Source organism: Pinus tabuliformis, chromosome 4_1 (genome assembly GCF_031772625.1).
Source record: "Pinus tabuliformis cultivar Carrire ecotype Pingquan chromosome 4_1, CPIR1, whole genome shotgun sequence".
NCBI classification, from domain to species: domain Eukaryota; kingdom Viridiplantae; phylum Streptophyta; class Pinopsida; order Pinales; family Pinaceae; genus Pinus; species Pinus tabuliformis.
In genome coordinates, this window is record NC_142303.1 from 520,775,455 (window position 1) to 520,790,738 (window position 15,284).

At 36.6% G+C, this 15,284-nt stretch overlaps 1 protein-coding gene across 1 annotated transcript in view; it reads right to left on the minus strand.

Annotated features, from left to right (window-relative positions):
* The window catches only part of LOC149176869 (uncharacterized), a 24,779-nt gene extending 21,869 nt beyond the window's left edge, over positions 1 to 2,910 (minus strand). Inside the window, exons 1-4 of the mRNA XM_089421592.1 lie at positions 2,611 to 2,910; positions 2,038 to 2,517; positions 1,150 to 1,629; positions 1 to 380 (exon numbers count right to left, since the gene is read on the minus strand). Of these exons, the coding sequence (XP_089277718.1) occupies positions 1 to 380; positions 1,150 to 1,629; positions 2,038 to 2,517; positions 2,611 to 2,730 (1,460 nt within the window). The 5' untranslated portion in view covers positions 2,731 to 2,910. The remainder of the gene's footprint in view (positions 381 to 1,149; positions 1,630 to 2,037; positions 2,518 to 2,610) is intronic.
* Between the last annotated feature and the right edge of the window lie 12,374 nt (positions 2,911 to 15,284).

Here is a 15,284-nt window from a genome sequence, read left to right on the forward strand (position 1 = left end):
TTTATAAGCTGAGCATCGGTGAAAGGATAAGCTTTGGCCCCATGGACAGAGACCACACTTATGGCATCATCTGTCACAGTTTTTCCATCGGGACCAATCACAATCATGGTTGGTATGCCTTCAATATGGAAAAGCCGTGTGAGATACTTTGTAGTTTTATCTCCAAATGGGAGAGCCAGCCATGGCATGCTTGAGTAGTAGTCTTTAAAAGCGTCTTCGTCTTCATCACTAGAGATGAAAACCACCTCAAACACTTCTCCTCTTTCCTTAAGTTCATTGTATACCTCTATAAGCTTCGGAGTGAAAACTCGGCAAGGAGGGCACCAATGAGCAGAGAAATACAGAGCAACTGTCTTGCCCACAAGCTCAGAAACTGGGACCTGTTACAAGAATGGAAAACACAAAGGATTAGCACCACCCAATAAAGTTCTGAACCCACTCCATCAACAAAGCTACCTACTAATCTGTTAAAATTGTTCCCTTGAGTTTGAACTGCGTCCGGGGGCAAATCTACTGTGTATAAACTAGTTATCAAACATAATGGAAAGCATTGCATACTTTCGACTAGAATCATACATGAAGATTTGTTTTATTGAAAAAGAGGACAGCACATAAATTATCACGCTTGCATATACATCATTTGAGTCTGCATGGATGATTCAATAAGCACATATTCAAATGCACCTACGGAAAAATGTGCAAGCATGAGCTTCAAGCTTGTTTAGAGCAATGATGATGAAATTACCTGATATCATGTTATGAATAGCTACTATTCCCAAAAAACATGCCACCTCTTCGATGAGAAGTGAAGTGCTGCACATTAGAGTGGCTAAAGCTAAAGAAGCTACTTTCGAAATAACAGAAAGAAAAGTAACTGAAGTGGGAGAGTTTGAAGAGGATCACTCACGCCTTTCAGTCATTCAGAACTGTGCACGAGACAATAATCTTGCATGGGTTTTTTAATCCATCTCATTATTTCTTTTAATAATGACAATCAATCATGCTTAAGTCCTAATTCATTTTTCAAAAAACCCTAAGGCTCTGGATCCAAATTTATCAGAACAATCATAATTTTGTAAGTAAAAGGCTTGTTTACAGTGAAGGGGTTCATGAAATTTTACATGAGAGAGATCAGATTAAGTAACTCACATTTGAACCTCCATTCTTGATCAGAAAATCCCGATCTTCAGAGACCAAGAGGGACTCTAGGGTTTGTGCTTCTTGTCTGGCTTTCTCTTCGGCTTGAAGTTCCTTCAATCTCTCCTCTGTAAATGGGTAAGCTTGGATTCCATAATCTTGAATTAACCCCAATGCTTTCATCTGTACTGTTTTACCATCTGGGCCTAAAACAATCAAGGTTGGGGTGGCCTTAACTTGAAAATACCGAAACAGTTTTTTCTGAATTTTGTCTTGAAATGGTAGGGCCAGCCATGGCATGCTGGCATAATACTCTTCAAAGGCTTCTTCGTCTGTGTCACTCGAGACAAACACAATCTCAAAGGCCACCCCTTTCTTCATAAGCTCATTGTAAATCTCCACAAGCTGAGGTGTGAAATTTCTGGAGGAACCACACCAGAGATCGGAAAAATACAGGCCCACAATTTTCCCAACGAGCTCAGCTACCGCGACCTATTGGCAGGATCCACTTGACAATCAGATCAACATGAAACAAAATTTATGAAAATACTTTCCATGAATCCTTAAGAGATCCAATCTATCCCTGATCCAGGCACGATCCACATAACAATCAGACCAACATGAAACAAAATTTATGAAAATACATTACCTAAATCCTTATGAGATCCAATCTATCCCTAATCCATTACCTAGGTTTTCCTACTCAAAATTCCAATTTAATACATGCCTTCGCCTTTACAGAAACCAGTGTATGTAATATGTATGATATATTCTCTAGGTTTTGAAGTTCAATAACCTAATTGCATACACGTTTCCTTCTGTACACTCTGACAATAAAACAACCCAAATCCAGACTTGCAAGCAAAGGAAAACGAAAAAGCAAAAAAGAGAGAAGCACACCTTCCTTCTTCCATGGGCGATGACAAAATCTCGTTCATCAGACACCAGAAGAGACTCTACAGTCTGTGCAGCCCTCAAGGCCTCTTCCTCGGCCCTCAACTGATCGATTCTCTCTGCAGTGAATGGATATGCCTCGACACCATGATCTTCAATTATTTCCACACCTTCGGTGGTCACTAATCTGCCCTCTTTGTCTATAACAACAAGGCATGGAATGGTATTGACCTGAAAGGTCAGATCAAGCTTATGCCTTGTATTTTCATCTGAGTATGGCAGGGCAAGCCAGGGCATGATGCGATGATATTTCTCGAATGATTTCTCATCAACATCTGTGGAGATGAAGACGATCTCGAAGTCCCCCTTCTGCAATAGCTTTGCATAGATTTCGGACAAAATGGGGGTGAAAGTCCTGCATGGAGGACACCAATGGGCAGAAAAATACAAACCCACATATTTCCCTTCCAGTTCTTCAATTTTAACCTGTGGATTACAATGAATTCAATCTAACAATGCAAATTTCGACCAGAATGAACAGTATCACAGAATGTATTTCCGATGCAGCAAAATGCATACCTTCTCTCCATTGTTTCTAATGAGAAAATCTCGCTCCTCATCGCAGATCAAAGTCCTCAAGCTGAAGTTGGATTCAATCGCAAGCGAGACAGCCCTCTCCTGCTCAATTAGCTCGGCCATCGTATGTTACTCTGCGTGTGGTTTTCTCTTCTTGTTTTCCTGGTACGGATTGCGAGATCGTAGGCTTCAAATCACTGGAGAGGATTAAAAGATCGGCCATGTATGCTTACCGGAGAAAAGAAAAGGTCAAACCTCAATATTGGAAGTCGTTATCTCCGAGGATATAAGGCTCTGACATTGTTGCTGTCTTTATTGCAATTACAGAATTTGTTTTATTTTTATTAAGGAATGAGTTAAACTGATTTGTTTTTTCGGTTTATTTTTCGGATAAGATTACGAACAATTCGGAGTTTTGGCTCATTTTTTTGCACCATATAAATAAGTTTTATTATTGAAATGAATACCAAATTACATAATATTAATTATGTGTTTATTGAAGTTATTTTTTATTTGAATTTTTTTTTTTTAAATTGATAATAAGAGTGTGATTTTTTTTTTTAATTGATAATAAGAGTGTGATTTTTTAAATGGAAAAAATAGATTCAACATTATCAAAAATTTAAAGAGCATCCAAAATTTATCATACAAAAATTTCTACTATTTTTAAAGTCAAATTATGATTTCATTAAACTACTCTATTATTAAAATATTTTTTTGTGGTGGTTTATCACATTTAAAATAGAAAAAATGTATTTTATATTATATTTTTAGATATTAATAAGGTATATACAAAAAGATTCATCGACCAAAAAAACCATTAGTTAACTAAAATCACTAAAAGGATAGCAATAGTCACTTAAATGGTTAGATTGAGAGAGAATTTTTCAATGCTAAAATTGAGTAAGACAAGTTTTGTGAAAAAAAAAGTAGGTGTGTAACAGGATTTGACATTTTGACATTTTGAAAAACTTTTGAGTTTTTTAATATATAAAAGGATTCAATATTTTGAAAAAAAAATAGAATATTTGGAATTTAAGAAATATGTAGCTTAAACTTTTGAATTAAAGAAATTTTTATTAGCAGAATTGACAAGAGAATAAATCTAAAAAACCATTGAATAATTAAATTATGCTATTATTTTTTAATAAATTTTAATTTTAAATATGAAATTAAACAATTTGAAAATTTTTAACTAATTTAAAATTTAGAAAGGACAATAACTTGACCACATGCTTTTAACCATTAGACCCATTCAAGTTATATGTAATTAATGTCAATTTATTATTATTTGTTGAATAAGTCTAGAATGTAATGTTTCAATATTTTTATTTAATTAAGAGCTCATTTTTTAAGACATCACCATAGATCTAGAGATATTGAACCCCAAAAGAAATATAATTTGTGAAGATATAAAACTTTATTTGAGGGAAAACCTAATTTTATAATTATCTCATTATTAATTAAATTTAAATCAACTTTTCCTCTATTTAAAAAACTATAATTACATGGAAGGTGTTCCTATATGGGATTGGCTCGTCGAACAAACAATTTTAATTCGATGTAGTTGCAATGAATTTCTCAGCTTCTTTCATCCCGTATTCTAAAGATAAGTTATGGAAATTCCAGCGATATTTTGAAAAAAATTCAATAAGAAATTTTGTAAATCCAAGTTAAAGTTGTCAAAATTCATAATTTTAGGTGTTATGGAGGTTTTTTTATGGTGCTGAATCCATTTCCACCATCAAAAACATAAACACATGATTCAAACACTGCATCTACAAAATTTCAAAAAAATAAAAGAAAATTACCTGGATCCCAACTACTTTTAGCCATCCAAACAATTCCCCACCTCAGTAAACTACTCCCTTTTCATTAATGTCACCTCTCTTCATCAATGTCGTCTCTCGTCTTCTACTCTAAACATGCTTACTTCATCTTATATTAAATGTCTGCAAATTCCCATCAACCCCACATTCCCTTTCAGAGATATTCATTCAATTCCTCAGTTACATAAGTGCTTGCAGACACCGAGTTTCATGGCTTTGCTACAGCTTTCTTGCTGAGGAATCCTACCAGGGTTTTCGACCTCTAGTGCAGCCGTGGAGACAGTAGACTGGAACAAGAAACCGTAGACAGAATCAAGCGTCGAAGCTTAGTGGAAGGAGCGGGACACTCATATTACCATCGAAGCTCAGTGGAAGGAGCAGGGCAGTGAAGGCAGAGCTTATTGCTGGTTGCATAAACAATGTGGATAAGGCATTGGTGTGCAAGTGCAGGAAATGGGCACAGAATTTGGAGGAAGAGCAATTGATGAAAGCAATTTACAGTGCCGGTAAATACAATGGACTTGTGAAAGCGTTGGGATAGAATGCCAACATCAACCCATGGACTTGTGAAAGCGTTGGGATAGAATGCCAACATCAACCCATTGACACAGTGTCAACGGTATAATATTGTGTGAGCTATTTCGACTTGTTATTTGAAGGTAACACTTTACGAGATAGTTGTTATTCTTGACATTCTAAAATTGTTCCAGTGATGATGCTTCCTTGCCAACTATCTCTCACGATATCATCTACAACAAATATAAGAAATAGATGAAGAGAATGTGCAGGTTGATAGCTAGCTCCAGTGAAGCTATCATTCTGATGTGTAACGTAGGCTAATGTTTCACCCATAGACATATTTGATGAATGATATTGCATACCTTGGTTAAAATGTTGGCTAATGTTTTACCCATTGACATATTTGGTGAATGATATTGCATTCCTCGGTTAAAATGTTGTAAATACGCTTCTCAAAACTGTTCAACTCAATAGAATCATTCATTTGATTGTTGCCCCTTGGAAATAAGAGACAATCACTATTGTTATTCGAGATACTCCTGAGCATTTACATTTGGTTTACAAATGGATTGTAGCAGATATAGCTACTTTGCTTGAGCATAAAATCGTTTTTATCACTGATTAGGTATATTTTCAAAAGCAGGGGTACTTTGGGATCGACTGTTGACACTGTGACATCGTGAAGTGTGTGATCTTGATTTTCTGGTAGATGTCAGAAAGAGCATTCAGATTGTAATGACGTCTCATTAAGAATATGTTTACCAAACGTATGCGATTTTAAACATGTGCCATTCATATTAAAGGAACAAGTATCAGGATTTAAAGAAATTGCTTCCCTTTGTCAAGAGGCAAAACAACTGAATTTTTGTCATCAAACCCATTTTCATCTAAAGTAACTACAGCTTGTTGGCCATCTGAATTCTCTGACCAATAGTCACCCTCTTGTTCATCAAAAGGAGCCAAATCTTCATATCCTTCATCAGACCTTGCAGATTCCTCATCACCAAAGCCTTCTAGCTAAGAAAACAAAATTAGATTTAAGAGTGAATTCAAGCATAGAACCCACCAACGACATACACGTAATTTTTGTGTGATAAATACAAAAAAACTACCAATGACAGAGAATGACTTTGGAATAAAATTGAATAACTATGCCGGGCCCAGTTTTGAGTTTTATATAGACAACTTGATAACATTTCCTACAAAAAGTTTGAAAAATAAGTACTTATATCTTGTAGAGTTGAGGCTTTTGTGATGCATATCAAGTTTACCAAAAAATTTGAGCGAAAATCACATGAAATACCATTTGTCCACCCGTTTCAAACCACGTGTGTGATTCATCATCAGATCAAGTTCATCTTCTTGCTTAATGCTTGTGTCACTGAGTTCATCCTCATAATCAACCACAGTTACTTCATCTGATTCTTCATCAGTGCTTGGTATTGGAAATTCTTCACTGAGCTGCAGCCACAGTAAAATATACTATATCAGATCGATATAAATCTATAAAAAAACAATATATCGCAAGCAAAGGATGATATCACTTGATAAATTGATTGAAGCCTTTAAGAAGTTTTCTCAACAAGGAGAATAAAGGGCGCGTACCTACATCATATAAAATGCAGGATTTTTCATAATATGAACTCTTCCTTTCGAAGAATTCTTTTACTAGAGTTGTCTTACCTTCTCCACCTAACCCAACGAACCCCACGACCTGAGAACTTTTACTCTGCTGCTGCAATGAAATTTTTTTTTCCAAACCTCTTACTTTTCTATGCAAACCACACCAATATCTGGCCTTTTCGATGTTATAGCGAAGACTTTGTTTTCTTAAGTTCTTCCAATATGTTCTCCCAGTGAGATTTGTCAAGCTTCCCACTGAGATCTCTCCCATAGCTTTCTAATTCAGAAGGCAAACCATTTAAGGCTATTACAAACTCATCTACAATATCTTCAAATTCTGGGAGTGGATCGACCTTGTTGAAGGCATTAAAGCAGAAAAGCTCTTGGGATTGTTGCCAATTAAGGTCGGTCAGGTTATAAATTGATCATTGTTCAACTCTGGATTCTGTAAGAACATCTTTGGACCGAGTTGTAATCAATATTAAGCTCTCGTGAGGGAGAAAATTTTGAACCAACAGAAGTGCCTTTAACTTATGAACATCATCTACATTATCTAAAATTACAAGGTGGAGTAATCATAAGAGACAGCTCTATGCCTTGAGTAACGCTCTCTATTTGAATATTCATGTTTGTCAAGTCCTCAAGAAGCTTACTCTGCAAGAAATGTAAAGAGCTACCAGCTACAGTTTCACTCACATCAAATAGAAAGCAGGTTCTATCGAAAGATAAACTCTTCCTGTTGATGAGTTCCTTTGCTAGCGTTGTCTTTCCAACTCTGCTACCTAATTGTGTTCTTTTGATGAGTTCCTTATCTACCTAATTGCGTCTCAACAAAGCTCTGATCTGCTCCATGACAGGCACCAACGATAGTTGGGAGTTTGACTTCATGGAAAATCGAATTTCTGTGTGTTATGACAGTTGCTTTGTGGGGCCGCAAATATGGATCCACAAATACGAGAAAGAATATAGAATATAATAAAGTGCAAACCAGGGCCATTTAGAATCCCTTGCCAATAACACTCTGACACTAATGACGCTCTGAGATGGACTATTAGCCCACTGATTTATATTTAGCTCGTTTTTTTTGAGTAACGTTTCCTTAGCAATTGCAGATGCCAGTTATCTCTACTAAGGTCCGACGTGTAGAGATTAAATCCCTGGAGTAGTCAAAAAGTAGCTTTTACTCACAAATTCTTTGAGAACCAATATTGAGAATTGCTATATCCAGCATTTCATGTCTTTTGGCATTAAGATGGGGATCTAAGTAAATTATAGACATTCTAGTTATAGAACTAATTGAATCTTTAAAATCTTGTAATCTCAATTCTTTCAACGATAAAGGTAATCGAATTTACATTTTAAAGTTGTTTTCCTAATATATATTGTTGTATAATCACATTGATACTAGTATGGTCTGGGACTTAACTATTGTTGGATGGGAAGTAAGTTACACGGAAGACTCCATCCCCAATGCTGAGGGTTGTTATCTCATCATCATTCAAAAGGAGAAGAAAATGGTAGCTCATGAAGAACTTGTTTGTAATTTCTTCAAAATTGGAGAGGCCGGACTTATGATTAGTAAAATTTCGCAGGAGGACTCATTGTGTGGTGTTGGAATGGGCATCTATTTTTAAGACCTTGAAGGAGATTACTCTGGCGCCTTGGTAGAAATCTCTCATTGTATGGCGTTGGAATGGGCATCTATATTTTAGGACCTTGAAGGAGATTACTCTCGCGCCTTGGTAGAAATCTAACCCTAGCCGCACCTTGTGACAGAAAAAAAATAGATAGCAAGGCATGAAGAGTGCCTCATGGGACTTGCATTGGAAAGTTTGGTAGACCTTATGGGCATCCATTGAACAATGATCTCTATTGGTGGTGATATGGTCTTCCCAAATGTTTCCTCTAAGTCTTATATTCCTTCCATGTATCTTTGCCCTTTTAGGAATAATTGCTAGTTTAACCTTTTCCAAACCATTCAAATTTATTATGCGATTAGATATTTTCTCTTCAACTTTCAAAATCCTTATGCAATTATTCTACTTTAATGGTTTTTAGGGAGAAAAGTTGAGATGGCCAATTATATTACCATTTTAGTTTGATTTAATGATTTATCCATAATTTGTAATTTATTGGGTAAGTAGAGCATGGCTAAGTTGAATATGAATTTTTCTATTATTTTTTCTTAGTTAACTTGTGATATCTTTTGGAGTTTTTTTGGGTATATTTTTTTGTTGAACTTGTCTAAAATTTATTTAGGATTCGTTGGAATTACAAGTTTAAGTTGTGAATTTTCACATTTCAAGTACTCCAATGTTTTTCAAGGTGTTGTAGTCAATTTTTTTTTTTTAAAAGTTAAGTATGGATAAACTGAGTGGTTGTGGTGGGATGTTAACTCACCACCTAGGTTCAATTCCTTGAAATATTTGGAAATTGTAATTCCTACTTGTTTTGGTTGTGATTCATTCTATCTATAGAGTGTGTTCCTATTCCTTAGGGTTGTTATATCTAGATGTTCCTAGATTAGTGTGTGGTTGAGATATTCTCTCAACCAAGTGATTGTGTGTCCAAGTTAGTTTACCTATCTTGAAACAACAGTAAATGTATTTATATGTAATATTATTTGATGTAAAACAATAGAGTTTGCATTATCAAATTTTAAGTTGGTATTAGAGCCCATAAGGACCTGGGCCTGGGCCTTGGCCCTTCTCGGTTGAGGGAAATAAGAGAATATATTTAAATGGTTTTGGTTTTTTTTATTCTCTCATTATATTAGGAAATGACATGTTTCAGCATTGAGTGCGGGGAGCATCAAGAGCTGGAGTCTCGGTTAAGTCTTGATACTAGTCTGTTGAATTAAGATTGTGAGCTGCGACTGGTGCAGAGTTTGGCGAAGTGTTGAGGAGTGTTTCCACCGTTTTAGAAATATTCTGTTGATTGTGCTTTTGTAGAGCGATGGAGTTCTTGCTGCAGCCTAGGCGGAGGTGTATTCCAGTAGCAGTGCTTGTTCTTGCGCCCATCTTTTGACTGGGTGTATTGCAGTTGACCCTAGTGTTACTGTTGTTTGATTGAGACCGACTTGAGGCGGGACAGGCCAATTGAGACCGATTTGTTGCTTGAGGAGGCCGATAATGAAGGTTGAGCATTGTTAGTGTTGTGAAGGCTGATTGAGGTCGATTGTTAAGGCCGAATCGTTGCTCAGAGGCCATGAGAAGGGTGATTGTTGTGAAATTGGACGTTGTGAAGAGGCATCGTTGAACCTCAATATGTTAGAGGAGCTCCTGGAGTTGGAAGAGCATTGTTAAAAGACGCGGACCTAGCGTTAGATATGTTGTTTGTTGCGTGCTCCTACCTACAATGCCTGCTACAATGCTTGTCGATTCATTTGAAGTCTGGAGAAGAACAAATGGTGTCCGCATGATTTTTTTTATTTTGGTATTTTTTTAAAGCCCAACACTAATGACTGTGTGGTCCTCTGTGTGTTGGGCCTATAGAAGAAGCAAAATGGTGTGACGAGCGTCTGGTGTGGAAGTAGCTTGAAGGGTTGCAGTTTGTTAAGGTGGTTGGCAGCGACGCCATGGGCTCTGTGTGGGACTGTGTGGCACAACCATTATTACAGCCTTGTAAAGAAAATGCCTCATTGTTGAAAATGCCGAAAGAATACCGTAAGTTTGATGGAATGGCTAGACTTAAGTTGATCTTGTTTCATGTGTGGATGATGAGAGGCTTGATTCTAGGATGGGGATTTAGTTTGTGTTTTTTTTAAGTACATGGTATGATTCAGCCAGATCCGTGTGGGTCTGTGCAAAAGTGGTGTAGTGCGGTAATTGTCGCCATCCCTGGGCCACTTAGAGAAGAATAAACCATGAGAGGTGCATTAAAACAAGGGACTGTTGGTTGTCAATATAGTGATTACGTGGATCACAGTTGGGTTAGAGTCTGTTCAGTGATCTTCTGCCACTACACAATGAAAAGTAATCTTTCTGAATTTACTTGGAGTTTGGTAAGATAAATACATTGAGCTTGATCAACTCAAGTTAGAAATGCAATTTATTAAAATGATTATGATTACATTTTTAGAAACTCTAAAAGTTAGAAAATGCAATTTATTAAAATGATTATGATTACATTTTTAGAAACTCTAAAGAAAAACAAATTAATAGTGGTATTTATAAATGTTTTTAGACTTAGAAGCATTGAGCTTAGCTAACTCAATGGAGTCGTTTTGTTAGAATTAGATACTCTAACAAATTGCGTAGGTGAACCCGAGACAACAATTAAACGAGAAAAAGAAAGAGGGTGCAAAGACTCTCTATAGTGGATAATAAAGTTGAAGTGCAACAAATATTGATTTTGTAAAAATTTGGGATGCTGGACAACTAGTTGAAAGTTTGTGTGTGTTTGTAGAATAGACTCATGGTGTATTATGTGTCATATACGTTTATTAGTAACCAAGTCTAAGATGTTTTATAGTGGTCTTTATAATTATGTACTTGGTAACTCCAAGAATTGGAGTGTATAATGTAAGCTTGATAAGGTATATGTACCCCCATGAAGTTTGTGGTAATCTCAAAACTGCTTTGTATTTGCAGTGTTGGTTTGTAACCATGTGCAAGAGTGAAGTGGACAAGGATTCCTGTAGGCATGGTTTAGGGTCAACTGACAAAACCATTGGCATGGTTGAGGGTGAGCCAAGAAAACCCTGGGCTTGGCTAAGTTGGGTCTATGGTGAGCCTTAGTGGCTGAATTGAGTGCCTTGGTGGTAGAGTTGAGCCTTCGTGGTTGAGTTGAGCCTTCATGGTTGAATTGAGTGCCTTGGTGGCAGATTTGAGCCTTGGTGGCTGAGTTGAGCCTTGGTGGATGAGAGCCCTTGTTGGCATGGTTTAGGGTAATCCGATAAAACCCATAGCATGGTTATGGGTAATTCGATAAAACCCATGATGATGATGATGGAGGGGGATTTTTAGGTACAGGTACATGTATGTAGTTATAAAGGTTGACAGAACCATGTATGCAAAGGGCATCCTAGTAGACCGACGATTGCAACGGTTGGCACCCATGCATTCTAGTGGATGGTTTCTCCTTTATATGGACGTCAACATATTCTTTTGTTATGTTTGACCACAACTAGAATTTGCAAAGTGAGATCTATACAAGTAGTCATTAAGGAGGTGACTTGAAAATTGTAATTCCTACTTGTCTTAGTTGTGATTCATTCTATCTATAGGAGTCTATTCCTATTCCTTAAGATTGTTATATCTAGATGTTCCTAGATTGTTGTGTGGTTGAGATATTATCTCAACCAAGTGGTTGTGTGTCCAAGTTAGTTTACCTATCTTGAGACAACACTAAATGTATTTATATGTAATATTATTTGATATGAAATAATAGAGTTTGAATTATCAAATTTTAAGTGAAATGACATGCTTACCATGTATTGATAAAGATCAAGGAGTAGGTGGCCTACTATCTCACCCATTGATTCATGACTTTCTTTTGGTCTTCTTCTCTTTCCTTTGGTATTTCCTTTTTCATTATTATTTTCTTATTGTCCCTCATTATTTCCTCTTTTCCTTATACCATGTTAATTAATTATACCCTTCCCCTCTTTGATCTAACCAAATTCAATTTATAATAATGTTTTAGCTATATCAAAATTCTAATTAATTTATAAATGGATTTTTTAATATCTATTTATTTAATTTTGAATAAAAATTTTAAAATTCTTATTTTGCTTTCTATTTAAAAAAAAAACAATATTAATTTTTAGAGGAAACCCTGCTGATAGTCTTTCAAAATTTGTCCATGAAGGATTATTCCTAGATGACCTTCTTTCTAATGCCTACAAGACAATGGTACATGGTGGTTTCTGGGTACAGCGTTGTCACATGGTGGAGCAGTGGAGGGAGCCACTCAATGAGAGTTGTCGTTCCTGCCGAGAAAATGGTGCAGACACCCGTACTGGGTTGGAATTTGCCAGAAGTTTGGAGGCCTCGGCCCAATCTGCCGCCGTGCCCAGCTCTCTCCGAGAGAGACTATTTCACCTCAGCAGTAAGCCAGTAGTGGATCTTCCTCTCGAACCTGCCAGATCTGCCTGCAGAGGTACACATCGACTAGGTTGCAAAGCTGAAACGACAGGTTAGCAAGCCTCTGCACAGGGCTTTCTTTGGCATAGATGGTGCCGCCATCATCTCTACCATAAGCAAGAAGCGGATCTTCTTCCCGAACTCGCCAAATATGCTTGCAGAGGAGAAATCCTCTCCCTATCATCGCCATGGCAGATTTGCTCCTAGATGCACAAGAGGCCCTGGCACTATGTCTAGGCACTTCTTTGACTCCTTTTAAATCCAAATTTCTCAACCCACAGGCAGAACCATCCTGCAATGGGTCAGTTCTTCAGATCTGGTGCTGGATCTCAAACTGGATCTAGAACGACAGATTGGGATCCCTTCAGGCCTTCAGAGACTTCTCTTTCAAGGTAAACAACTTGAAGACCTTCTTCCCCTCTCTTCATACAACATTACCAGAAAAAACTCTTTGGTGTTAACCCTTCGTTTAAGAGGAGGTGCAGTGAGACAGTGATCCTCTGCTCCTCCTTTCTCTTACAAAGATGTAGTACACTCTGAGAACCCCAAACCCTCGGAAGCCTTTAAACCTAAGCCTTTTTTAAGATAGAGAAAGTTCCCTCTGTTGAAATCACCGATGAAGGTCTTGCAATCCAACTTCAAAATTTTACAGAAAGAGCCATCTTCTTCAGATTTAACGGATTGTGGCCGCGATCTCAGGATCTCTATGCATGGATCCATTCAAATTGGAATCATCATTGTAAGATCAGTTTCTATTCAAAAGGATACTTCATTGTTCTATTTGATGACAGTAAGCATTATGAAAAGGCTTTAGAAGAAGGCCTTGGTTCATGGGAACTGCAGGGCTCTTCTTGGCTCCTTGGTTCCTAGATTTTGATCCAGCAACTGCAGTCATTACCAGGACACATGTATGGATCAGGCTTCCAAACTTACCTGCCCACTAATGGCATGGTGCAGTCTATAAAGCTATAGGAAACACCCTGGGCAGCGTCATTATGGGAGATTACTGGCGGGAAAATAAAGGTCTCTACACATATGCCAGAATATGTGCGGAGTTAGATTTGAGCAAAGGACTTCCAGACCAAATCAATCTCAAGATAAACGACTTTGTCTGGACCCAGACACTGGATTACGAAAATATTGCATTCCATTGCCGCCATTGCCACCAATCAGGGCATCTGCAGAACACATGCCCATCTCTCCTGGCAAAAAAGAATAAGGATAATCTCCCCAAACCCAAGTCCAAACGATGGGCTCCTTGCTCTCCACCTCTAGTCGTGGATTTTGAATCCTCTAGCTCTGAAGATGAAGTTAGCGGATGCAAAATTAGATCATGCCCCTCATTCTGCGGTCCCTTCCACCAATGGTCCGGCGCATTCCTCCGTTACAACCATCGCCTAGAAACGCGTCCATATGACCTCCTCCTCTGATTCAGAAAAGGAGGCCCCCCCTATGGAGAACCCCAATCTTCAAGTTGTTATTGCTCATTCACCCCAGGATAGTTGGGTCGAAGAGAAAAAAAGGAAAGGGAAAAAGCTTCGTTTTGAGGCTTCTGCCCATTCTAGGTAGAAATCAGTCTTTTTGCTTCCAACCATATGTTGTAGCTTCTTTCTTGTTTCACTCCTTCTCCGGAACCGAGGTTGATAGTCCTATCATTTCCGGTTGCCGGTTTTCTGTCTCTCTTGATTGTATCATCTTGCACCATATTTTTTATTAATAGAATTAGTCCAATTCAATATATATATATATATATATAATTAATTAATTCTTCAATTATTAAAAGAATCACCTTATTTGATTGAATAACCATTTCAATTCTTAATACCTTCATCTCATTTAACATTTATTTCTAATTATTTTATTTTAACTTATTATATATCAATTCAACATGACCATCTACCAAAATTTATTTTTATACCATCAATTCTTAACATTATTTAATTAATTCTTAATTATGCTTTTTTAAATTAGTTTTTATACCATCAATTCTTAACATTATTTAATTAATTCTTAATTATTAGTTTTAAATTATTTAAAAACTTTAGTCACCTAGTTTAATTTTAGTCTAATTATTTTAGTTATTGACTCTTTTATCTAATTTAACATTATTTCTAATTATTTTATTTTAAAATTCTTAAATATCACTTTAACCTTTAACCAAATTTATTTCTCTCTTATTTTTATCTCAACGGATAATGAGTTTCTTTCTCCTATAAGAGGGCTCTTCAACACTGGGTTACTCTTATAGCTTTTTGATCGAATAAGCATTTGAAATATTAAATGGATAAAAAATATTACATAATTCACTTCCAGAAATCTCCAACAATATATAAAAACTTTATTTTTCCTTAAGAATTCCAAAAAAAATTGGGTCGTCAACTTAACAAACCACAAAAGTTATATGAACACGCTGAGAATTCATCGAAGCACATAAGTCACATGGGAAAGCCTAAAATTTCGTAATGGTTGAAAATTCGTCATGACAAATGTGCCTTTCACTTGCACGTTGTCGCAAAGTAAGTTAAACTTGAAGTAGAAAAAGGGATTTTTCTATATAAATCTAATAATAATTTGATAAACATATAAGCATAGTCAAAATTCATCATAATCTAAGATTTTA